The sequence below is a fragment of the Zosterops lateralis genome (assembly GCF_965231275.1).
Source record: "Zosterops lateralis genome assembly, chromosome: 28".
NCBI lineage: Eukaryota > Metazoa > Chordata > Aves > Passeriformes > Zosteropidae > Zosterops > Zosterops lateralis.
The window spans coordinates 2,032,222-2,058,821 of NC_139788.1; the positions used below are offsets into that span (position 1 = coordinate 2,032,222).

Below are 26,600 nucleotides of genomic sequence, written 5' to 3' on the forward strand. Positions count from 1 at the left end.
CACATTGAAGGATGTCGGATGCTGTTGCAGTATTCAACCTTTTGACACAATTTACTTCCATTTTTAGAACTTTGTGAGAAGATTGAATCACTTCTTTCATTAAAAGCTTATCGTTTAGAGAGAGGAAAGCAGTAAGGTGCGCTTCTGTTGCTTGGTGTATGATTTTGTACCTAAGTTTTAGGGATGCCCAAATAACTTTCTTTTCCTAATTGTAGTACAAAGATGCCATTTCTGCCTAGTTTTGGCTATACCACAGTTCACCAGGCAGTTTGATAACTGCAATCATTTCTGCACCCAGCCAACACTCATGCTCTGTTTTAAACATTTCCCAAAGTCTTTTTTTCATTTCCTTTCCACTGCTGCTTTTTCAGATCACAGTATAAAAACCCAGAAAGCCCAACACCCAAGCCCTCAATCAGTAAGAAGCTGTGATTGCTGCTTGCTCATTAAAATCCCCACAGAGCCATGGAAATACCCCTCACAGGGGACAGCAATTCTGGGCCTCCTGGTGTGGCAAGAAATGTGATACAAAACAAGAAACAGAGGTTAAAATATTAACTGACTCTTCCAGTCAATCTCCCAGCTAGGTTTCATTTGTTGTCAAAGAAACTCACTGGGGAGCCCTAAATGTACACTGGTACTTTCAGTGACTCAACCTGCTTGAAGTCTGGCAACACTCATCACACACTCAGGTGGTGCCAGACAGTCTCAGAAAACACCCTCTGCCTTTAAAGGAACAAGGACTTTCTCATGCAGAAGTGTAATTAGTAAGCTTGTACTAATTATAGTTCTTTCAAGTCTAAAAAAAGCACGGAGAATGTTGTAAAATAAAATGTAATACTTTACTTTTCTGTATCTATTTTATCAGTTTGATAAATTATCTACAAATGCATAAAACTTAAGCAACACTGTCCAATGCACTCAGAATGGTCCCAAACTCAATTACAAGTAAAGCACATTTAAAGATTTACTGTACAGTAAACAAATGGGTGAAAAACTGTAATTTATTGAAACTCATAACTCAAAAAATATAAGATGCTGTAGTGTACAATATGTTACACAAAGCACCCTGGGGTGCACATTCAAGTCAAGTAATAACTCCATCGCCCCCCAAACCCTGGTACCCCAGTACTTGTTCCATATACAATCATGCACATTTACTCTTCAAGAGGAAGCCCCCAAGTGTTCTGATGTGTTAAATAGCACCAAAATCAGCATTGTTCATTGAAAAAAAATGGGGAGCTAAATTAACTTGGCCATTACTTTTGACAGATATTATACATTCATGGAATCAAACAGTCAAAACTAACCTAAAAAAGTGTGTACTGTAACAATTACTGTTCTAATTTGAAGTTCTCCCCGTACAGCAGTAGTGGAGGCTATCTGCTCTAAGCAAAGCTACTTATGTACTTCCTACACACAGCTCATCTGCCTTTTTTGTTGGAAATAAATCTATGAGAGGTGTGGAAAACTTGGATCTTTCAAGGACAACTACTGGTCGTAAGTAATGCAGCTGTTTTAAGGCAAGGTCTCCACAGTCCATTAGGGCCTTGTCCAGGATTGCCCTCAGATTTTCTAAAGAAGGGGCAGATGAGGACTCTGACAGCAAGGGCTGGATCTCTGTTAGCTGCCCAGCATCATTTGGGGTTATGATTACATTTTCATCACTTACAAAGTTGTTTACTGGTGTATCCCCTTGACTGTCTCCCTCTTTTTGCAATGTTTCATCTACTGGCAACTGCTCAGGAGACTCCCATTCTACTACCTCATCACAATCATCGTCGTCATCATCATCATCTTTTCCCTCACTTTCCTGAATAAATTTTAAAAATGAAGACTCAAATCCCATTGGTTTATATGTTTTTAAATCAAATGGTTTGGACACAGGAGGCTTTTGAAATTTGTCTTTCATAGCACAAAGTACATTTCTTTTTGCATTCTGATTACCCACACTATGTTGACATCCTTCTGGCTCTTTCTCTCTTGGCACCTCTGACTGTAAACTGGAGAGAGAAGAGCTATTCTCCTTTTCACTGCTTTCAGAAAGATCTTCAGTTTTACACACAGCTGTCTCCTCGCTGTTGGGCTCTTCTGAACAGGTGTCCTTTGAACTGTGGTTACATTTTAAAGTGCCTGAGTACACAAAGGCACTGGCATCACAACTCACACCACTCGGTGGACATTGGTTTTGGTCTTCATTACTCACATCTGGAGGATCAGAGGCAGGGTTTGGAACGAGGGGTTTGTCATCACTCTCCTGCACAGGCTCAGAAGTAGCTGATTTATCCTCGTTAACTTCCACATCCTTTTTCTCCGAGTCTGAAGCTGTGTCAGAGCAGGACTGCTTTTCAATCATGACGCCACATTTGACACAGAGCACGAGTTTCTGGAGGCGCTGCTCGATGTACATGTTGGTCATCTGGTGTGTGCGCTTGTAGTGCCTGACGATGCTGCTCTCCAGTTTGACAACAGACAGGCAGCCCTGCACCATGCACGGGTACTGCGTCTGGTTAGACTTCTCCTTGCACATTTGTAGGGCTTCCTCTTTTGTTTTGAAATTCAGCAAAGGCTTCTCTCTGCTTTTGCTAATTCTCTTAGCTTTTTCTTTTAATTGCTTCCCGTTCTGCTTGCTTGAGTCAAAGCCGTCTTTCAAGTAATTTTGCTCATTTTTCTCTTCGTCATCTTCCTCCTCTTTCTGATTTCCGAAGAGACTATCATAATATTCACTGTGTCTGAAATATACATGCTGAGAATAGTGACTGTAATTTGTGAAAATTCGGTTGCAGCCATTAAGGTCACAATGGATTTCAAAATCTTTGTTTAATCTTTCTTCATTGGCATGTTCTTCTATTAGGTGCTGTTTAAGCTTATTAAATGTATAAAATACAGCATGGCAGTGGGCTTGGTTACAAGCAAATCTGGCAGACTCAGCTTCAGAAAGCAGTTTTTGATCCTCTAAGATTTCATTGTGGAAGTCACTACAATGCTTAGCAAGAGCTTTAGAACACAGAAAACGCTTACCACAGTCTTTGTGTTTGCATGCAAATACCTTTTTACATTTGACAAGTTCCCTTTTCGTTCTTGCTTTGTCTTTTTCTAAGCAGAGCTGTTCCTTGTTATACTGGTGAACAGTTCTGTAATGGCGAATCAAACCTTTCTGGTTTGTGAATGCAGAGTTGCAGCTTTTATGTATACAATGAAATGGTTTGTGGTACTTATGCAATATGTAACATAAGTTCCCTTTAGCAACTGTTCTTTTGCTTCCTCTTCCCTGTCTGGCTTCCAGTTCTTCTCTATGACTGTCCAGAGAAGTTATGTTAGATGTTTTTCTTGTTACATCATTGTCTGCCTCTTCATTGGACTCCAAATCAGTCTCAGAACAGCAGTCTTCCTTCTTTGGGTGACACAGCTGTTCAGAGTCCGAATGTCCAGGGAACCCAACGCTGTTTGCACAGGCAGGCACTGCAGCAGTGCTGTTCTTATGCATGTCCTCTGTACATAAACCTACGTGATCAAATTTTTCACTAGGACACACCTTGTGGGCCACGCCCTCGCAGCCAAGCTGATGTTTGTTTCTGTAGTGAATTCGAAGATGTGTTTTTCTTGTAAATGATCTTTGGCAAATATGACACTTAAATGGTGAATAGCGATGCTGGAACATATTTAGCTGAAGAACCATTTCCTTTGAATAGTTATGCTTTTTAACATAATGCATTAGGAGAGCTTCTCTGGTCACAAACTCACATGTACATCCGTGACATTCACAGAAAAATGGTTTAGCTGCCAGCTGAGTAAGGTACTGGCTGGGTAAATTATCTTCTTGCTCTTGAAGGTGAAATTTTGAGGTAGTTTCATCAGCTGACTCAGAGCACTTGGCATCCCTAGATGAATAGCCCAGATAAGATTTCTGTCTTGAATTTTGAATGTTAGCATTTTTTAAGCTTAAATGTTTCAAGCCTAACATTAGTTCCCACATGTTATCTTCAAGATCTGCTTCTTTAGAACTGTCATAAAAAGATGTTTCTGGGGAAGAAGGGTAAGTTTCTTCCCTCAGGTCACTGCTTTCTTTAGCATCTACAGCACAACACACACTTTCTGGAGAGTCAGCATTTGTATCAGAATTATGACCTAACTCTGGACTCATATCTGTAGGGGATTTACTGTCCTGAGCACCATTCAACAGATCAAGAAAGTATTTCGTTTTCATTTCCATATTTCTTTTGCCTTTAAAGTTGTATGGATGGGCCCTTCGAAGGTGCTTTTGCATACTTCTGGAATTTTTGTGGATGGAACAGCAGCCTTCAAAACCACAGGGAAGGTTCTTGTCATCAAAGCAAACTGCCACATTGGAACACTGTTGTTTCACATCTGCTGGATGGAAGACTCCTTCCTGGGACACGACAAAACCTGGAACTGACTGGTTGTGAGCCACTGTTGGAAGCAGCCGTGGAGATGTCTGACCTTGGCTCACTGCGGCATCTGCCCTGTGCTTCCCGCAGTGCAGGCTGCAATTACTTTCACTGTTGAGATCTTCACTGTCAGAGAGAGATTCTTCCTTCACCTGTGGAATCTCCTGAGAACCTGAGGGATCCAAGTTATCGTTCAGACTGGAATTTTCAGATTGTTCAAGCAGCTGAGACTCTGGAAGATAACCAGATTTTTCTTCGGAAACCAACCCCTCAAGGTTCAGCCTTTGCTTCCCTTCCCCATTCGACACTTGGATGTCATGTGCCGCGAGGTGATTCTGAAACTCAGTTTTTGAATAATAAAACTTTTTGCAACCGAAATAGTTGCAGGTGTACGACGCGTCCCTGAAATGCTGCGCCTCGTGATGGTAAAGCTGCCCTAAATCGCTAAAAACAATATTACACCCATTGAGCTCACACTTATAACGCAGATCATCGTGGGTCTGTTTGTGGTTGAGGAGCTCATTGACAGAGCCAAACCTGGCGTAGCAGTCCATGGAAACACACATGTAGGGCTGGGGCCCGCAGTGCACGCGCTCGTGCTCCCGCAGGTGGAAGGAGGTCATGAAGTGCCGGCGGCAGAAAGCGCATTTCTCCCTCCTGTTCTTCATGTCCAGGTAGTGTTTGGCGTTCTCGTCGTTGTTCTGGTGTTCAGCTTTCAGGTGGACGCTCAAGTATTTGAATTGTTTAAAGACTCGGGAGCAATCTGTGCCAGGACAGGGGTAGATGTCTCTGTCTTGCAGCTGGCAGTTTTCCAGCTGGCTGAAGGTGACGTATTCCTCTGTGTCGTCCTCAAAGCTTTCAGGGAGCTGTGCCTGGTGTGGCCTTTCTGGGAACGCTGGGGGCGGGCTGCTGGAACCTGTTGCCTTTGGTGGTGATCTCTCTTTTTTCAGAATTATTTTCTTTTTAGGTCTGTGCGTTCTGCTAGGTGGCATTTTGACGTGTTCCATTACGTGTGGTACAAAAAATTCCTTTCTTTTGAACTTCTTAGTGCAAACAGGACACGTATAAATACCATCTTCCATGTGCATCTTAGAATGATGCAGTATTCTGGCCTCTATACACTCCCTTTTGCAGAGCACACAAAAAAACTTGTATTGAAGCCACCTCTGGTATCTTTCTGAAGAACCAATTGGTTTTTTTACTCTTGATTTTTCCTTGGGGTGACTCATCATGTCTTTCCCATCATAGTATTTGTGTTCTTTTGTGTTCTCATCATAGTCACTAAAGAAATTTTCTAACATATCAGTTTCATTGAGTGACATATGGCAACCTGCATCATCCTCAGAATCAGAAGCTACCTTCCCTAAGAGTTTATGACAATGCCTCTTTAGAGTCTTCCAGTCCCAAAATTCAGGATCAAACGGCCAATATGCCTTCAAAGCTAACAGCAGTTCACAGCGGAGTGAATTCGGAACCAGTGCATTTTCTTCATCGAATTTTTGGTCTGGCTGCATATAGAGCTCTTCCAATGCATTAAATCCACTCAGAGTTGGCTCCAGTAAGAATTCTGTGAGTTGACAGGCTCTTCTAACTTCGAGGTCTTCTGGTAAAAGGCATGCAATTGTTTTACACACTGATGTCTTCATCTCATCGCTTCCGTTGGACCTGATCTGGAGGGCTCTCACACACAACAACACTGACACAGCCAGTCCTGCTTCCTCTGCCTGTCCAAAGAAAACACAAGAGTTTTATCAGTATCTTATTAGGCACTTAATCAGAAAGTATAAATAATGAAATAAGCTATTTTTTTTTTTCAATTCAATAGAATTATTAAGAAAATAATAATTTCATGTAAACAACTGTAGCTGTGTCCAAAGACTCAGGACTGTATCTTACTTACTTCAGATTGTATGACTCTTATCAAGAAAAATAGATGCTGTAGTGTTTTAGCAATGATGCCAAACTGACGACATCTCTCCAAAAAGGAGTCTAAGGAAGGATCTATTCTTCTCTGCAGTTTGCTCCAGAAAAGTGTCAGTTCCCTGCAAAGAGTTGAAAGCAGAAATGTAAGAACGCTGCAGATACACACAATTTGTGCAGTCACAGTGTGTCAGTTCAGAGCTGATGCCAAGAAAAATTCAAGTGTTATTCAAGGACAGCACACACTTGAATTATGTTCTGATCTCCAAGTGACACTGAAGAGAACAGATCAAAACCCAGAGTATCTCCTGATACTCACTGAGGAAAGACACTGGCACTGGGATTCATGTCAATGCACACATCTACGCCTGCACAGACTTCCTTTCTAGACAAAAAAACCCTGTCCCACAGTCTTTACCTCTCACACAGAAATTTAAAATGGCTAAGATGAATTATAATGGAAAGTTGTCACTTTTCTCCCAATAAGAAGCCGCTCAGCTGTTGACACCTGCAGCCAGGTGATGTGGCTGCCACTAAAGGGAACAGAACCACATCTTACAGAATCACCCTTTGCAAAGCATCACGGAAAGAATCTGTAAGCTGAAGGCTGTCTGTGGTCTCTGTGCTGTTCCACTCACACCATGAGAGCACAGAGCCATTCTACTGAGCAATTTATTATACCCAAGGCAGCACAACCACTTAAGGATACGACCTGTCACTTGCTGTTGTTCTGCCAGCACAAAGTGTGAGTGCTGTTTCAGTTTTAAATTGTTTAAACATGACTTTTGTCTAACTGGTCTATTAGCATAGCAACTTGTGATGAAGTAAGTAGTTATCTAGGAAGTGCTTCAGTCTGATCCACTTCTCAAGTAAAGGATAAATCCACCTTCTCTACATAGTTTTGTACTATATTCACTCAATTCTAGCCAGTGAAGAATAGTTAGCAGAAGGAGCTTATACTTACCAAGAGCAATAGACATTTGCTGTTTGAAGCTGATGGGTAAGATATGTTGTACAAAGAATAAATGCAGTGTTTTCTTGTCCCTCAGATTCCAGATTACATATGATGTCTAGTACCTCTTTGCAATCCACCTTTGCAATCTTAAAGAAAATTGAAAAGAAAAGGCACTTTATTCTCAGAATGTTTACAAAGAATGCATATTTACTGTATCAAAGTCTCACAAACAAAACATTATGTTTCCCATACCCAGAGATCATGCCACACCTTTCAGCTACAAAATGGTATGAGAAGTTCACCTGTTAGTTCTGATCCCTTCTCAATATTAGTTTTCTCTGGGACAACATTCCATTTTGGGCAGCTTAGATAAATATTTCCATGCAGGGAACCATCCATCTAAAACCTCCCATTCTGCCTCTGCATTTACAGATTCTTGTGTTGCTACTGAAAATTAGAACCCAGGTCCAAAAAGATCAAGACTTGTGAAAAACCAGTCTTTTGTTCTCTTCATCCCCAGGTGCTGATTCTGAACCACCACATTTCAAAGCATGATGATAAAAACAGAAGTGTTTAGAGGAGTGTGCTGATTTTGGCTGGGGTAGAGTTAATTTTCTTTCTCATGTCTGGTATGGGGCTGTGTTTGGCATTTCTGCTGGACACAAGGTTGATAATACAGAGATGTTTTTGTTATTACTGAGCAGTCCTTACACAGAGCAGAGGAAGCTGGGAGTGCACAGGGATTTTCCAGACCAGGACATCATGCTCATTACACACAGTGAGGGCAAGAAGCAGGAAGGGGAATGTGTTGAGAGTTTGTCTTCTCAAGTTTCCATTATGTATTATTGTGCCTTGCTCTCCTGGAGGTGCCTGCCCATGGGTAGCAATGAATTAATTCCTGGTGTTGCTTTCCTTGTGTGCATGGCTTTGGCTTCACCTCTTATATTATCTTTACCTCTACCTACAAGTTTTCTCACTCTTACCCTTCCACTTCTGACCTTTGGTAGGGGAGCTATGAGGGGCCTGGGTCTAGTTAGGGTTAAACCATGACAAGGAGACAAACCCCAAGGAAGTTCTGGAATATCTGCTTGAGGTAGTAAATATCTGTGTACCAAACCAGGGTGCCAGCTTGGATATAAGCCACAAACACTAAATATGAAGAGTGTTTACTATTAACACAACACTAGGTTTAAATACATTTTTCCACTGGATCTATTCCACCTCACAGAGCAGACTGTGTTCTAGCAATATATACTTCAAACAGCTGTTGATACTAGAAACATTTCCAACTTCTTGTTCATCATGAATAACAACAACAGAAGACAAAAAACAGGAAGTTAAACTAATTTTAGCAGAAGAGCAGAAGGGATTTAACCCGGTTTCCCATTCAGGCTTGACACTGGAGTTAATTCAGCACTGCCAACATTTTTTAGGGTGCACTGACTTTTGGAGTTCAACTTGAGACCCAGAACTGACCTCTTGCAGCAGACATTTCCAGAGCAATGCACAAACTGCAGATGTGTCAGTTTTGCATTTGGTAAAGTAAAATACAGCAGATTTTTGGGTGAGGGGGAGAAGAGGCCATGGAGTGAAGGAGTTGTCACTGGCTCACCCCTGGCAAGAGAGAAACCTCAGAAAATGATTGAGGTGACAGTGCTGTGCTGTCTAAGGGAACAGACAAAGATCAGAAGCCCACACAGTATCTGTAAATCAAGAGCCACCTCCAGCAGGCTGGGGAGGGTTGAGATGTGAGCCCATCCCAATGGCCACAGGACAGGATTGTGGGGATGCTGATCACTGCCCAGGAGAGAAGGGGGCTCCTGTAGGTGCAGGACACTCTCCAGGCCATCTCCCCAAACATTCCTGGCCAGCAGATCCTTTCTTAGGTCACCATCAACCTTTGGTACCTACAGCTACACAGGCCTTGCAGCTTGGTGGGGAGTCTCAGTCTGCCAGCTGGGCAACTCCAGCCTACCCACAGTATTCCACCACCTCTCTCCACTCAAATATTTCTATTCTTTATAGGTAACAATTTCCATCAGTATATTTTATAAAGCAAATTTAAAAAGCTAAAATTTAAATTTTAAGTGACACAAACTTTTGTCTTTGATGATTTCTACAATCATATACTGCCATCTCCTCCATACTACAGCAAATATTCTTAAATAATGCAGAGGCTACCTGCAGCAGTTTGATGAAAGTCTGATCTTCCAAGTCTTGGGGTTTAGGAAAATAAAAATTTTCAGTACATGTAAGTTTGGGACATTTTCCCTTCACAGATCTGAAGGGAACCTGTGATTGCTCAGCCAGACATGACCTGACAGAGAACATGATCATCACCAGCTCCACTAAAACAACAACCACTGAACTCCACCATCACTGCTGCAAAAACGACAACATTCAAACCTTCTTACCAGGGTTTCTGAGCCTACAGAATTATAAATCTCACATTTTTAACAGTCATCAGTTACTCCTCAATCAAACTTAGGCTGTAACAACAACAGAACTTCTGTTGTGTGCTGGACCAGCAGCTCCAGCTGCTCCATGTCAGAATGTTTGGTCACTCAGAGTGACCTACAGCTACACAAAACATCAGAGCTCTTCTCCTCCCACAGAAATTTGATTCTTTTTGGACAAACTCATTCACATTCAGGATATTTAACTACTGAGTAAGCAACAAGAAAATTGGTTTCAAGTCCTGCTTATCTCAAACTTGGTCAATGATAATTAATTTCATTTCAGAAAGGGATGACCACACATTGTCTAATCTTCCAAAACAAATTCTTTTTCTTCAATCCTCCCCAAGCTATCTTCATTCCATCTTCATTCCTATTCAAGCTCTCTGTAATATTTACTTTCTTAGCCAAGCCCTGTTCCTCTACCTACCCCACCCTACTCTGAACTTCAAATTTCACTTTACTCTTGTTCCTTTTATTACAGTTTCCCCCTTCCTTACATTATTCCCTCTTCCCCTGGTGGGGTTTTGGTTATTGCCATCTATCATTCCCCAACAGATGCCATTCCTTGAACTCTTAATTTTTCATTTCTCACCTTTTCCCATCCCTTTTTCTCACTTCTCATTAGACCTGACAACTTTCTACCTGAGGAAGATCATAGGTAATATGGTGATACAACACATTTCTGGCCTTTTAAAACAAAGGTGTAAATGAAAGTCTTTCAGAAGTCTTGGACTTCAGCAATTCTGTGAGAATGCCAACTACACAACACTGTGCTGAAGCATGCAGAGAAACACGCCATGCAAACCTTCATATGCCAGTTATTGAAGTTAACTTTCTGGCATTGAAACACCACTGATTTTATACTTCCACACTTTTGGCCACAGGTCCAGGTAAGTCAATAAACTGGACTGCTTTAAGACACTGCTTTGATGCTTTGTGGCTTTGTTTCCCCACAAAAAGTTTAATTAAGTAATTAACTTGATTCAATTCATCAATCTGTGCTCCAACTTTTATAATTGACTGGCAAGAAAAAACTGTTCTGAGTATCAAGGTAAAACAGCTACACTTCACAACCCTCAAATGAAACTGAAAAGGGAACAGAATTCAATGTGCTTTCTCCATCATTCCTCATTCAGCCAATGAAATCAGAGAAAATGCTGTAAAGCCACCCAACAACCCCAAAGCTTTCAATGCACAGCTCATGTCTGCAGTGAGCTGTTAAATACATTCTCTGCTCCTACAGCACACTAAGGGGAGTCTGGTTCAAAGTGCAGACTGAAGAGACACCTATCCAAATATTTACTTTTCACAAGGAGTATTTTTAAAGGAAGGGGTTTTGAAGTAGTTGATATGTACAACATGATCACTCTGCCACTCCTGCAGGAAGTGCAGACATGAAAGTTATTTTTTAATAGGATCTCAAGCTTCCCCCAGTTTCACTGAGGCTTACTCAAAATGCCCAAGTGTCCTATTTAAAACTACACCAGGTGGACACAAGTGAGACTGATCCCATAACACGTATGTGAAGGCAAGAGTCAGTTGTGTTACAGCAGTTATGTGTGAACACAAATCATTGCTATGATTGTTACTGTAACAGGAAGTGTGCTAAAAACAAGTTCAGAGTTCAGACAAAACAACTCTAAGGTGTGTTTTGTTTGTTTTGTGATTTTTTTTTCCCTTAGGTCACAATGACTAGATAAAAGTAATTGCTCTGGTACCAGAGTTTGAGTCAGAAAAGACAGCTTTCCAATTATATTTGGATCATTATTGGAACTGAAGTTATAATTTTTAAGCTTTCAAACACATCTAATCAAGCATACATACATACATACTTATCCACAGCAGGAGCTCACACAAATTTTCTTTCCTACTGCAGTCTGCAATAGATTATTCCTCTTATGGAACTCTGCAGCAACAGTTTCACTCTTCAGTTCTTAGTATTACATAAATAAATTCTCAAGTGCTTCATAAATGTATATTAAAAAGGGACTATAGGTTACTAACCTCCTTAATGGAGTCTTCATTAGGCAGCATTGAACACACACATGTGATGTAGGCTTGGCGAAAAGATGAAACATTTGCAATTTCTGGAGAATCTGCACACAATTTTGACAAGAAAGTGGCTTGGGGGATGCAGTTTGACTTCATCAAGTGTTTTATTCGCATCTGCAGAAAGGAAGGCCCTTCTCGTGTAATCAATTTATTAGCTAGGAAAAGAAAAAATTCTTTGAGAATAGACCAATTTACAGGTGACACTTCAATGAAATTGTCTCACTGCATTCACACTCCTTTACAAATTTGGGTATGGACAGTGCTCTGAGGAAACTCTAGGCACGATTTCAAGTGACAGCAATGGATTCTCTTCTCCCAAACTCTGCAGGAAGAGAATGCTGGGCTACAGAAAACAGACCCCCCCCACTCTGCCACCCCCTCCCAAAAGACAGCACCAATAAGATTAAAATGTCTATCACAGCAATGGCTCAAGGACACTGATCACACCAGTAGTTTAACTGAAGTCTGGTGTCCTTTCTGCACTGAAGCACCCAAAACTGCTCAACCCAAAACAGGACTCAAGGTGAAGCCACCTCAGCACAGAAAAGAGTGGCTGGCCATGCTGGGCCTGATGCAGCCCAGGACACAGCTGGCCCCTCTGGCTGCCAGGGCACATATTCTGGCTTACTCATACTCAAGTTGCCATCAATCCAAATCCTCCAGATCTCCTTCCACAGGGCTGCTCTCCATTTCCTAGTCTGTCCATAACCAGGATTACCACGTCCCAGGTGGAGAATTCATTGCTTACTCTTGCTAAAGTTCAAATGGTTGGTGAGTGCCCAGCTCTCTGGTCTATCTGGATCTCTCTATAAGGCCTCTGCTCTCAAAGGAGATCACAGATCCTAACATATTATCATCAGCAAATTTATTTCATGTACATTCAACTTCTGCACCAACATCATTTATGAAGACATTAAAAACCCCACCAGTGACTGCTCACCAGCCTGACATAACTATAACTCTTTGCACCTCAACTATCAGCTCATTATTCATCCAACCTAAAATGGATTTATCAAGCTCTGTCCTGGACATTTAATCCAGGGATGCTGTGAGAAACAGCATCAAAAGCTTTGATAAAGTTCATGTACTTTGCCTTGGCTGATTGTTGTGGTTTGACACTGGCCAAACACCAGGCACCAAGGAAAGGTGCTCACTCTCACTCCCCTGCAACAGCTGGGCAGAGGAGAGAAAAATTTAATGAGGGCTTCATGAGCTGAGGTAAGGACCTGGAGAAAACACTCCAAGGGCAAAACAAGCTCAGCTTAGAGGTCCAAAGTGAGTCTATTATTAACAAAAATCAGAGGAGGATAATGAGAAGTAAAATAAACCCTCAAAAACACCTTTTCTTCCCCAGCCCCTCCTTCCTTCACACTGACTTCACACAGGGATTCAGGGCAGGGGGGGTTGGGTCAGTTCATCACCCAAGGTTTTCCTTCTGCTGCTCAGGGAGAGAAGTATTTTCCCTGTGAGACTGTGGAGTCCCTCCCAAGGGACACAGTTCTCCATTAACTTCTCCAGTGTGGGTCCAATCTCACAACCAGCAATCCTGCCAGAACTGCTGCAGTGTGAGTCCCTCCCATGGGCAAATAAATCTTCCCAAAACTGCTGCAGGGTGGGTCACTGTTCCCTGGGGTGCAGTCCTGCAGGGACCTCTCTCTCTACTGGGTCTCCCAATGTATCACAACCTCCTCCAGGGATCCACCTGCTCCAGTGTGGGCACCTCCCCAGGGGCTGTAGGTGGATCTCTGCATCCCTGTGGATCCCCAGGGGCTGTGGGTGGATCTCTGCATCCCTGTGGATCCCCAGGGGCTGTGGGTGGATCTCTGCACCCCTGTGGATCCCCAGGGGCTGTGGGTGGATCTCTGCATCCCCTGTGGTTCCCCATGGGCTGTGGGTGGATCTCTGCATCCCACATGGATCCCCAGGGGCTGTGGGTGGATCTCTGCATCCCCCATGGATCCCCAGGGGCTGTGGGTGGATCTCTGCACCCCTGTGGATCCCTCACCATGAGCTGCCTCACCATGGTCTCACCAGAGCCTGCAGAGGAACCTGAGCTGTGGCACCCAGAGCACCTCCTCCCCTGACTTTGGTGTTTCCACATTGCTTCCCTGACACATTCCCACCTCCTCCTCTTCTCTAGCTGGAATTCAAACTGCGTCCACTTGGTTTTAATTGTCCTCTTCAATCTGTTACCACAGGGGCATTACCATCACCTCTAACTGTCCCAGCCTTGGCCAGGAGTGTGTCCACCTTCAGAGCCATCAGGGACTAGCTCTGCTGGACATGGTGGAAGCTTCCAGCAGCTTCTCACAGAAGCCACCCCCATGGCCCTCCCACTACCAAAAACCAGGCTGTGCAAAACCAACATGATGAAATCATACACTTCAAAATAGCTGTGCTGCTATTTCCAGCTTAACATAAACATCTATACAAAGCCCTGAGATCAGTCTCCAGATCTGTACATCATTCAAAAGACTTTTGAATTAAGAGAGATGGTTCAACACATTCTTATACTACATGTAGTAATGCATATGAACCAAGGAACAAACTGGCTGATCAACTGTAGAAGAAATCATGGAAATGCAGGAGATATTCTGATAAAACACATGCTAGAATTGTGTTCTGCAGCAACTGGAGTCAACCAGTTACCTCTGGTGCCAGCAAGAATTAGTCAAAAAGCAATGCTTGCTTTAGACTAACAACTTAAGAAAATATTTCTATGCAATGGCTCTTCCACGACTTTAGCATCTTATTATCACTATGCAAGATGGGTAGTTAAGAGACAATGGTGTATAAATTTCTAAGAGAGAGGACTGCACATAACACAGAACAGGAAAATTTTCACACTTTCTGCACTTATAATATTGCCCAAACAAACACCAGTGTGTTCTTACAGACACTACCCCAGTTGGCAGAAAACTCACAATGTGCACCTGAACAGAAAACTATTTCAGGTGCCAGGTAACACCCCAGGCCTGTACTGAAAACTTCTTGTATTCTGCAGGTGTCAGTGGTCCATTAAAGAATCATTTTGAGATTGAAGTCTATAGTAATGGTTTCTGTTTTTCACAGGAAAAACCTCTGAGCATTAAACTCTTCACGTTAAAGGAACTTCAATGGAAAAAGCAAAAAGAACTGTCTGACCAAGAGGCAGCCTGCAGGAAGATCTCCAGTTGCTAGGAAACAAGCCTCCTCTCTTCCTTAAAAATTGCATCTGTATGACACTGTGCTTGAATATTTATGGAGAAATGCTAACAGTGCTTCAATATGGATATTTGATGGAAGAGAGTGCTACCACAACACAATGGCCAGAGATCAGTGTGGAGGGAAAACCCCCAGAGATCTGGTTTAGATCAGTCACCTCCACAAGTGTATTCATGGGTCTAGTGCCCACAAGCAATTCAAAGCAATTCTCTAAGTCCCTATTTCTACACCTCTTGGCTCACAGAATATTTCTTTTTTTCAGGTCCATAAGAAAAATAAAACACATACTAGAAAAAAAAAAATCCCTCTTCTTACCTCCTCTAGGAATTATTCAAATTCCTCTTGTTTACACAGCTAGACATGCACTTGGCAACTGGTTAAATGAAGTTTTACTAACATGTCAGAGCCAGCTAGTCAAGACATGGGAAGTATTTTAAGACTATCTGCAGTCAGCCAAATAGAACACTTCCAGTTTAACAGTTGCACTTTTATCTTCCAGCACAAATGAGAGAAAGTTTGCTGGAGGTGGATGCTCTGCCAATATGCACAAGAGGGTCTCAAATTGCAGTTTTTGAGAGCAGTCAGTAAATTCATAATCCCCAAGGGTGGCAGGTCTGTGCCCTCGGGCCAATTCCTTGTGTAGTGAACTTTGCAAAGGAGGCAAATGACAAACTGAGCTCCTCTGTCATGCAAATGTAAGTGATGCTGGTAAGAGCAAAATTCAGAAATGAGTCACCAGTCAGACATCTATCTTAGCATTTAGCTTTACTCTAAAGTGGAAAGTTTCCTCTTCTCCTGAAAAAGGAACAAAACCTAAGGAATAGACAGCAAAATGAGAAAAGTTGTTTTCCCTCAGAGAGCCTAATTTTGTACTCAGTCCTAAATCTGTTACATTTCCATACAGGTCCATGAGCAGACTTGTTCCTTCTCTTCCCCATCTCCTGCTGTTACGTGTTCTGTCAAACCTCTCAAGACTAAACCAGCTTGCAGACACAAAAATCAGTGCAGACACCCTGCAACCCTTCTCTCTTCCAAACCCTTTAGCCAAAAGGGCAGTGCAGCTCCGAACTCCACACATATCTTAAGAGCTCTCTTAATCCAGGACCAAAAAGTACCAATAAGAGACTCCTCACCCAAAACACTTGCAGTGAAAGATAATTTAAGTTACATCACAATATTGTAAATATAAGCCACCAAAACTGTCCCAAGTAATTTCTAAACAACCACACATCATCTCTAAAAACACACTCTTACCTTCCTCAGTTTCTACTGGTTGCTGGGACAGAATTTTAAGAAGAACTGGATTTTTCCATACCCCTTCCCTTGTGATATCCACCAATATTTGTAGGTTGTTATTCCCAAATTCCAGTAAAGCGTCATGTGAATCCTATAAAATGTAAAAAAAAAAAAAAAAAAGTCATTAAAAATCTTAGCTAAAAATTAAGCCAATTTAATTTCACATTATCTATCCTAATATTTCACTACATTATGATACTTTCACATTAATCCTCTCAGTCATTACTGCTTTGACAAGTTTGCATTGGGATTTTAATAGTCCAATATCCTTTTACTTCTCTAATCCTACTGCAAAACTTTCCAATTTCAGGCTACTGAGTTGACTGAAATGGCTTAAATAAAAAAGTCTATTCTGCAGTTGTAACTCTTCTGCAATTTTTATGCTTCTCCATGTACATGTGTATATATATAAAAAAAAACAGGAATTGTATAAAAGATAAAGGATGATTTTGCATCAAAGCATATAATGCTATTGGAAAACTCAGAAGACTAAATAGTTTTCAAAATTAATGGTAAGAGTCTAAAATTGTACATTTAGTGTTAACACTGAAGATGAGCCAGTCAATTCACTTTGAGAATCATGAAAACCATCAGTCACTGCTTGAAGAACGCCATGGGAGATTCCATCATTAAGATGAAAACATCCTTCTACTGGAAATGAAGATAAAATTTTCTTAGAAACTGATCTATGTCCAGTGCATTTACCCTGAGATCCAGGCAAAGCATCTCCCCACTGAGGAGTGAGGCTTTATTCACAGTAAAAGACTAATGAGAGAAAAACTACATTCTTACAGTAAAGGGTTCACTTACATTGATCCACAACTCTCTCAAGTTTCTTAAACACCTATGAAACCATCCTATCACTTAGTAAAGCCTAAATTAAAATAAAGCACAGCCATCACAGGGTTCTTCCCACTCCCTGATTACCTGGGGTGTAACCCAAGTATCCCACAGTGTATTTGTGTATTATATGTAATAAAAACAAGTATTAGAGCACCACTGAAGTCTATGACCAGCGGCAAGTTTATACAGATCCATTTGTTCTTTGGACAGTCTGTCAGTCTCTAAAATAGAGAATTATGTGTATGAACCTCTTTAGAGAGTCTGTGCATAATTTGGGGGCATTCTTTCATTCAGTGAGAATACAGTCAAGGTTAGAAGAAAATCATTCCCAGCAAATACCCAAGTGAAGATCCAACAATTCAAAGGGGACCGCAAAAAGATGTGTACAATCTCCTGAAGCTCATTATAGCAGACAACTTAGAGCTTGCTCATCTAGCATACAATGAATTATGAACTTTTACAGGGAGAGCAAGAGCACTGGGTGGTGTTCTGCAGCACAAGGTGTTAAGGATCTGCAGATCTCAGAAGCAGCACAGGGATGTCAAGAAAAAGAACATATTCTCTGTGTAAGCTGATCAGGTAAAAACCAAATGTACCCCTGATGCCAGAAATGGATGTTACTGTACTCCAGAGCTAGGCTAATCTTCCTACACTAGTCATGACATTAAAGTAACATCATGTCCTGGCTCACCTTTAAATAAACAGGATTTCCAGCTATAATCAGCCTTTAATGTAATAGGCCAGAGGGGAAAGGAGACAGGAATCAAAGCAAGCTATCAGTTATCATTGTAAAGTCCTATCTAAGTGTTCACAACCTTCAGCTGCTAATCAGCCTCCATATCTCATGTAAGGTTTGGTGCTTGACAGGAACTTGGACGTGGGATATTGCAGAGAAGCTGTCAAGGCTTGTTCTCAGACTGTCATCATTTGCTGCCTGCACACCTGGACACAAATCTCACCACACTGAGGAAATACAAGGCTCTAGGAAATACATGGATCTCTCTGGCTTTTTTCACTTGGTTGAGAAAAGAAATACCAAAGAAAGCTTGAGAACAGCTCAACAGGACACTGAGTAACAGAGACACTGGAGAGGCTCTGTAATTTTGCCTCGAATTTTCCTGTCAAGGTCTGCCCTCTGGACCTCCAGGTCCCTGTCAACAGTGGCAGAGCTGGAGGTGGGAAGAGGCATGAACCAGCATGACAGAGGAGATCCTAATCATGTTACAATCCTTGGTATCAAACAGAAACCAAGGGTGTCGTGGTGATTATGGATGTCACTGCAAGTCCTGTACCAGGCTCTGTAAGGTCACAGTCACTGGAGAAAGGTTTGACTTGAAGAAATCACCAAGAGTAAGAAACCCTGGGGAACTACAGGCCAGTCAGCACAGCCTGACCCCAGACAGGACATGGGACAAATTCTCCTGGAAATTACATCCACTAATCTGAGTACCTTCTGTGCTGACAAACTACAGATTACATTAGTCATACTTGGCAAGGCTTCTGACAATCTCCTACAGTATCTTGAAAACCAAACTGTTAAAATAAGGAAAAATGAACAAAATACAGGTAAAAAAAACCCCAGCTCAACAGGCAGCCTTAAAAGGCTTGTAACAAACTGTACAGAACCCAGCTGGCAGCTGTCTCCCAGGACCAACAGTGAGCCGGTATTTTTAACACGTTTATTGTCTGAAGAATGGGATAAAGCACATTCATTATGTGCCAGCCCACAGGTTATAGAGAAGCAGGAGAGCAGCTGACACTGTTGGGCAGGCAGCCATCAGGACATTCAACAGGCTGCAGAACTTCACTGACAGGGGTTCAGTGAAGCTCAGCACAGGCAAATCAAAGTGCTGCACATGGTACAGCCTCAAGAATCAGAACAGGTCAGTGACTAAGAACAGCTGGCTAAGCTCCAATTTGGCACCACAAGTCTCTAGTGTCTGTAATTTAAGTTAGGTCAGCTGTGAGCTCTTACTGCAAACAAGGCTAGCTATGCTGAACAGTCTCAAACAGAGCATAACCAAGAGATTCCTGAAGTGTTTATTCCCATTTGGCACTTCTGAAATCCCACTGCAGTAAAACACCTCGTTTGCAACTCTCCTGTACAATTCATTTGCCACAGGGATGCACATCCAGCAAAATCCACCACCTGCAGAACAGCGTGAAAAGGAAAATCTGAGAGCTGTCTTTATCCTCTCTATATTCCCAGAAGGTGTTGGAAATGTCTAGCAAGGGAGGCACACGAAAGGAAATTCTATCAGTGTGTGTGCAGGAAGTGTTTCCATATGTAAATACTCATATTGAAAGTTTGTGCATTTTCCATTTCTTAAAGACAACATTTGGTGGGGCAGGACCCTAAGCAACCTGATTTAAGAAAACCTTCTTACTCTGAGTGAAGAGGTGGATCAGGTAACTGAGCTTTCTTCCAGCAAACTCACGACTCTGCCACCACAGAAACCTTCAGAGAGCTGCAGATTCAACACACTGAAATTTCAAACTATGTCTGCTAGCACACTTTGTGGAAGTCAATGTTCTGCCCTACATGAGTATTTTTCCAACATCAGAAGTGAGCAAAAAGCACACATTAGGAGTTTTTTCCAAATGCAGAACTATAGTGCAGACTTTCACCTTCTAAGGACCATAAAATCAGAAGTTTCATAGCTGAATGCAACAATCAGTTTTGATAACTTTAACAATCCTTAGCAGTACCAAAGATTTTCTGTACATATTGCCCCAAAGTTGATTTTATTTTTAGATAACTGTGTTCTAGCTGTTAGCTCACAGCAACCTGCTGACTGAAATCATTACAGACCGTGCTGCTTCTAAAAATGATTATAAAGGAAGTAAAAGTAGTGAATGAGTTATTGCTGAGACCACCTCAAAAATCAGGTGTTGGTGCTAATTGGCAGATACAAAGACAGACGAGTAGGATGCTTGCAGTGACTGATTTCTGGTCTTGAGCCTGAAATGCTTCTCACAAGGTTAAAAGGAATTTTGGAGTGTCACAGCTGGACCCTAAAGATGCAAAGGGACTCAACATGCTCTTGACCAGAGCTCCAACTGCTCTTGGCTAACAGCACTGAGAGATTAACTAACACACAAAGGCTGCAGGCTGTGTTTAAGCATTTGAGAACATCACTTAAACAACACTTAGACTCACAGCTGTTCCTCCTCTCAGTCTTCGCTTCCAGTGCAAGCTGGAACAGCAAACAAAACCCACTACAAAGACCCCCAGGGAAGAACTGGAGGGTTTGTTTTGTTTTGCTTTTTAAAATTAAAGCATGATCAATGCCCCACTTCACGCTGCATGTCAATAGAACCAGCCAGGTGAATGACACACAATGCTACTGCCAAAAAATGCTCCAGTTGTAGCCTCAGGACAGCTTTAAAAACATCACTGGCAAACAACAAACTGATCTAAATCTGCATCCATGAAATACCTGACCACACCCTGGTTTCTGTAATTGGCAGTGACTTCCTATGGGAAATCTGTATTATGTGTATATTATTTTATCTTCAGTCTTGAGGATGATTAAGAAAACAGCTACAGGTGTGCAGGTAGAAGAGATACTTGATCTTACCTAAAAAAAAATAAAATCAACAGAAGACCATTTTAACAACCTCTACTTTCGGCCTTCCCAACTACATGTCACACAGGAGTAAATCTTTTCAACACAACAGGCTGCCAGAGCATTGATGATGCATTCCCTGCCCTCACACTAATGTCACAGCATTAACCTCTCTCAGTCTCAAGTGTAGATCAGATCAAAGATTGACTCCAAAAAACCATCAGCATTTAAGAGCTTATATGTTCAAACTCCACCTGGAAGACTGAACTCGATGAGCTTTACTGAGCTCTCCAAAGACATTCAGCACAGGTGTTATTGTGCCCTAGAAAGGGCTGGAACTACCAATCAAAACAACCAGGAACAGCCAGAGGAACCCACTTATCTGCTATCACTACTGGAATGACATGGCTGATAAAAACCGATTTTAAAAATCATACAGCCTGGACAAAGGTTGAGGTATTGAAAATACCACTGTCCCTGAGATTATGATATTCAACAATCCAGACATTCAACATGAACAGTGTCTTCCCAACAGCAGCTCTTCCCTAATCTCAGGACTTCAGGATGCAGCAGAGCCCAGCCCAGTTATGGGGATCAATCACATTTCAGCATCTCTGTATCAAGGGCTGAAAAGAGCTAAGAAGGTGACAAAAAGGGGCTTTTGATACAAGCAAACAGATTTGCTGAACCATCACTGTGTTTGAGATTCAACATATCAATACCAAAATAACAAATATAAAATTCACCAACATGTGTAGCATAAGTAATTAATTTCTGTCAGTACACTCCCACTACAGAGCTTAGCCAAACCATACTGGACCTGCTGAAGAATATAAAGCTAATATTAATGGGAATAGATGCAAAAATCTATTATGAATACATCAGAAGTCTTTGAAGAAACTTAATGCAACATATACAGATCTCATTAAGTTAGGATAACACCATAAACAGGTTCTAAAGAGCAGGACATAAAACATTTCATTCTAGATGAAGTCAGGAAAGAATAATACAGTAAGAGCCTATGGACAAAGTTCAAAAGAAAAGACAAGCCTTGAAACAGTTTACTGAAGACAGGATTTTTCACTCCTGGCAGTTTAGAGTGATCAGCATCTACTACAGCTTCATCAAAGTTTTTGGCTTATGCTCACCCTCAACTCAGAGCTTTTTTATATAAAGCATTGATGCTCTTGGAAAGGCTTGAAGGGAACCCTGTTCCACAACCCACATTCAATACCCAGAACAACACACCTCTACTCCCACTAAAGACATCTTTGAGTTCTGGTTTTATCTCCTCCACCTGAGCAGATTTTTATCAATCCACACAGTATTTCTCCACTGAGTCCCTCCCCCAGATTAAGAGTTCACTTGTATCAAGAGCCCTCCTGTAATTCTGCCTCAATCCTTTCATATTTTATATCATTTCCCCACTTGTGTCTGCATTTTTTTTTTGCTTGCTGTCATTGAAAAAATCCGTGCTGACACTCCTGCCATACAATCTCACATCTTGTTGTCATTTTCCCCAGCTGCCTCTGATCTTGCTTAGGGATGAGGAAAACTGGACTCAGGGGTGACTGCAGGACATAACTGCTGGTATTTAGGATACCACAACTAACAGGTTCAGACACCAAATAAAGATTTTGACAGCATTTCATATATAAGCTGGACATCAGTGACACTCCACTTTCAGGTCTAGGACAGTCCCTACACCCTGATGCTTTGGAATGCAAGCCCTCACTCACCTTTCACATCCTTGGAATCAAAATTTATTTAAAGTTTCACTGACTTCCATTACCTGCATAGATTGTTACAGAGCAACAATTACTGCAGGCAGATCTGAAAAACACCTCCCATGTTAGGAGTTACAGTCCTCTGAAGCCACACTTGTCTGTTTTGGTAGGAAAGTACTAAGCACATTCACATCCATGTCTCAGGCATGTGTTAACACAATATTCTGTGGTGCTTTTCTACTGGGTTTGCCTGGAGATTTGCACATCAACAGTCACACAGAGGCTTTAAACCTACAAGTGATTCCTGTCTGAAGGTCTCTATTGCCCTTTATATGACTCACAGACTCCTGTGGTGACAAATATGTTTGTACCCTGCCTTGGAGTACAGTAAGAACCTTCTCCTTCTCCTACTTCTGCCAGGGAGCTACTTCAAAATCTTATTAGAAACACCAGTTTGTGAAATTCCACAAACCTCTTCAGCAAGTTTTCAGAACCCCACCATGTTTAATCAGTTCACTATGGGGAGCATTAGGTGAGTGCTAAACCTGTAGCTTCAAAAAGTCACTACAAAAGCCAAGTATGTATTATTACATCAGACCCCTCTACCACTGGAATTTAACAGCTCTCTTCCAACATATTCAGCATAAACAGAGCCATCTCAGACTAAACACCTGTTCTCTGTTGACAGAAGTATCAAAGTTCAATCACTCCTTTCAAAATCCTACAAATGCACAGATTTGTTACATAACAGAAATTACTAAACTTGGTGACAAGAATTCTCCTTGCAGATGCCTCCAGTTAAATACTAGCAATTTTTAGAGCTGCACTGTAACTCTGCTATAATGAAAAAAAAGACTGTATATGCCCTCCCATACTCTGAATATGAGAGAACATCCAGTTTCAGGTCTAGGCCATCTCAGTTACAAACATATTTGCCTTTTAGTATAAGATAAGATCATAAGGCTTAGGGGAGACCTTATCACCATCTCCCAGTATTTAATGGGTAGCTACAAAAATCGATGGATACTCCCTTTTTACAAGAACTCATATGGAAAAGACATGGGTAATGGGTACAAATTACTCCTGAGGAAATTCTGATTGGACAACCAAGGAAAATTTTTCATAATGAGAAGATTCAGCCACTGGAATAATCTCCCCAGGGAAGTGGTGCATTCCCCAGCACTGGACAATTTAAAGATTTAACTGGGCAGGGTGATGGGCTACCTTGTCTAGACCCTGTCTTTGCCCAAGAAAGGTTGAACCAGATGATCCTTGAGGTACTTTGAGATTCTGATTCACTCCTCTTTACTCTAAATGACTGTATTAGTAAATTAAAGAGCTACTTTGGAAACACTAAGTTTCAACATGTTGCATCAGCCCTAAGACAAAAGATGAAGCTGTGGCTGGACCACCTTTATCTGTGGCATCCCCACAAATGAAGGAGTTGGGAGCACAGACCCAGCCCTTGGCCACCAGCCAAACACAAACACAGCTGGGCATTGCCAAAATGAACTGCTACACCTCCAAACCTGGCCCTGGAGTGCTGCCACATCCTCTGTGCTCTGTTACAGTCCCTAAGGGAGTCACAGGAGCTATGCACTCAAAATAAAGGATAGATCCTTGTTACACCATAGGATTTAAGCTGTACCTACTGTATTTGTCTCTAATACCAAGTACATGCCACACTCAGCTGTTTCTAAGGTTCCCATGACAATAAATATTCCACATATTTCAGGAAAAGAAGGTTTCTCTACACCTGGAATCACTCAAGCACAGACCATCTCAATCCCTTTCACTACCAGCAGGACTACAAAGATCTGCTAGACTGCTTCTCTCAGTTTAAAGACACAGGTTTGTTCATCTTCACACCTCCTGTTTCCTTGACTGCAGGGAAAACAAAAGTAGAAGCTCAGTAGTAGCATCAGAGCTAATGCAGCAGCAGCCAATCCCCAGGGACTGAGAAAATCCCCAGTCAAAGGGATATAAGGTCTTGCAGTGAAGACAGCTGCAAGGTCTAAGTTCACTTCCAAGTATTTCCTGCCAAGGGCTTCAGTAACTTGTAACTGAGATTAGCTTCCAACTTCAGCAGTCACAGTTACAAAGCCAGAAGAGGCAACAGCAGAAACAGAGCAGCCCCTGGTGCTGGAAGGGCCCATCAATGTGAACACAGCAGGGCCACTCCTGTCCTTCAGCTCCTGAGGAGCAGCAGTTCTTGCAGACAGCTGGGTACTACCTGCACACTAAAACCCAGAAAACATCTCTTCTTCCTACAGCCTGCATTCCTACACTCAAAATCTTGATTTGAGTGTAGGAATGTTGTACTATGAGCTTATTTCAGCACCACCCACAAAAAAACACCTCTAAGAACCACTAAAGACCTGTCCTACTGCTTCCATCCCTCTCCAACCAGGCACAGACACCAACCTGCCCCTCAGACCTCCACAAAAGCTCTTTTATCATCAAAGCAATGCTTCAGAGCTGTTAAAATCACTTTATTTAACTCAGCCTGTCTGTCATACAAATAATTTGATCAAGACTTAGTAAGGTTCCCTTGCTTAAGTTGCCATCAACCGTGGAGTTATAAATATTCTGTTGTGCCTAAAGACTCCCAATCCGGTTGCTGCAGTTAAGATCGTTGCTGCTCAAAAATAAATTCTTGCTGCCTAGGTAACAGCAATGCAGGACAAGTGGAACTCAGGGGAAGGGTAGAAGAGAAGGAATACAACTGCAGCCTTTTTTTTTTTTTTTTTTTTTTAATATGTAAATTGCAAGAAAAGAAATTCAGAACACTTACCTGAATGGATTGATGGAATCCTAACCATACCTCATGTGGCAATTCACTTTCAGGAATTGAAAGCAGTAGCTCAAAACAACTCCTGGAAAAGCAAAAGGCAAGTAAACAAGCTACCTGAACACATTCTCTTGTTACAATAAATAACATTTCTGGCACATACTACTTAGTATTCAGACAAGCAATGACAGTAACACTGAAACACGTTAGATTGTGCTAATCAATTAAAGGCCTGAAACAGCCTGTAAATCAGGCATGATTCATCAGATGGAAACAGTGCTCCTTTTTACTACACACAATCTCTAATTTAAGATTGCAGCTACTCTTATCATAAAAGACAGTCCATTTGATGTGGCTCAGGAATATTGAATCACAGAATTCTATTCTTTCTTCTCAAAGGAAACATAACCACTGTTCTAAATAAAGCTCACTGGAGTCCAGCATGGTCTCTGCCTAGAGGGAGAATGAAAGCCAGCTTCACCTAACTCAACATTTCAGCACTGATGTACATAAGAAAAAAAAAACTAAGAAAGTCTCTTGACAGAAGACACATTCATCAGCACAAAAATGGATCTGGACAAGCTATGTCAAGAGGAGAATCAGCATTCAGAAATACCTTCTGAGCCTTTGATACCAACTGGGGGAGCATTTCAATACCTACAGCACAAACTGCAACCTGCCATGGCAGGACTGCTGCCTGTCCAGTTCTCAAACAGGAGCTTTCCAACCTTGTGTGGAACACACGGATTGTCTCAAACCCTCATCAAACTAAAAGTGTTAACCATGACACTCTGCCTGGAGATTCACAAGACTCACACACAGCAGAAGGGTTTTCATAAATCATGACAATATAAGGAAAGAAAACTAATCTAGGACACCACTTATTAAAAAAGCACTGAATCACTGCTATAGTCTACACTGTTATATAGTTTCAACTCTTGATACTTTTTCTTCAAAACATCCTCAATCAAATATTAAATAGAAGAATGACAGGGCAACACATTCAGACAGATAGAAGAACTGAGCTTGGGGAAGTGGAAAAGAAGAGATGACCATAAAGCAAATATGAGTTTCAGATTTGCTTAGTACTCAAAAAGAATGTCCATCTTCCTCCTGACTTCTGATAAATGCATTGAACATTTATCAACACATGCTATGCCTACTCAGTGTTTTAGCCAGATTCAACAGTCATATACATCAACAGGACCAAATGGATGAATACTGAATAAGTATCTGGCCATCCTTTTCACATTTCATACATTTGAGTTCACTCCAAATCCTGGTTCCTTGAAATAGAGGTTGCTGTAAAAAGCTCTATGCAGTTTTATCAGATTGGCAGAAAATACAACAGCTTTCACCACTGTCATTCTATCAT

The 26,600-nt window shown here is 41.6% G+C and overlaps 1 protein-coding gene across 2 annotated transcripts in view; it reads right to left on the reverse strand.

The window, feature by feature from the left end:
* Positions 1 to 862: 862 nt before the first annotated feature.
* Positions 863 to 26,600, reverse strand: part of RLF (RLF zinc finger) — a 35,443-nt gene continuing 9,705 nt past the window's right edge. Inside the window, exons 3-8 of one of the 2 annotated variants that reach the window (XM_083879467.1) lie at positions 25,229 to 25,310; positions 16,254 to 16,386; positions 11,748 to 11,950; positions 7,294 to 7,430; positions 6,310 to 6,451; positions 863 to 6,133 (exon numbers count right to left, since the gene is read on the reverse strand). In XM_083879467.1, coding sequence (XP_083735593.1) covers positions 1,403 to 6,133; positions 6,310 to 6,451; positions 7,294 to 7,430; positions 11,748 to 11,950; positions 16,254 to 16,386; positions 25,229 to 25,310 — 5,428 coding nt within the window. In that variant the 3' untranslated portion in view covers positions 863 to 1,402. Of the gene's footprint in view, positions 6,134 to 6,309; positions 6,452 to 7,293; positions 7,431 to 11,747; positions 11,951 to 16,253; positions 16,683 to 25,228; positions 25,311 to 26,600 lie in introns of those variants that run through there. The other variant, XM_083879466.1, reaches the window with a different exon arrangement.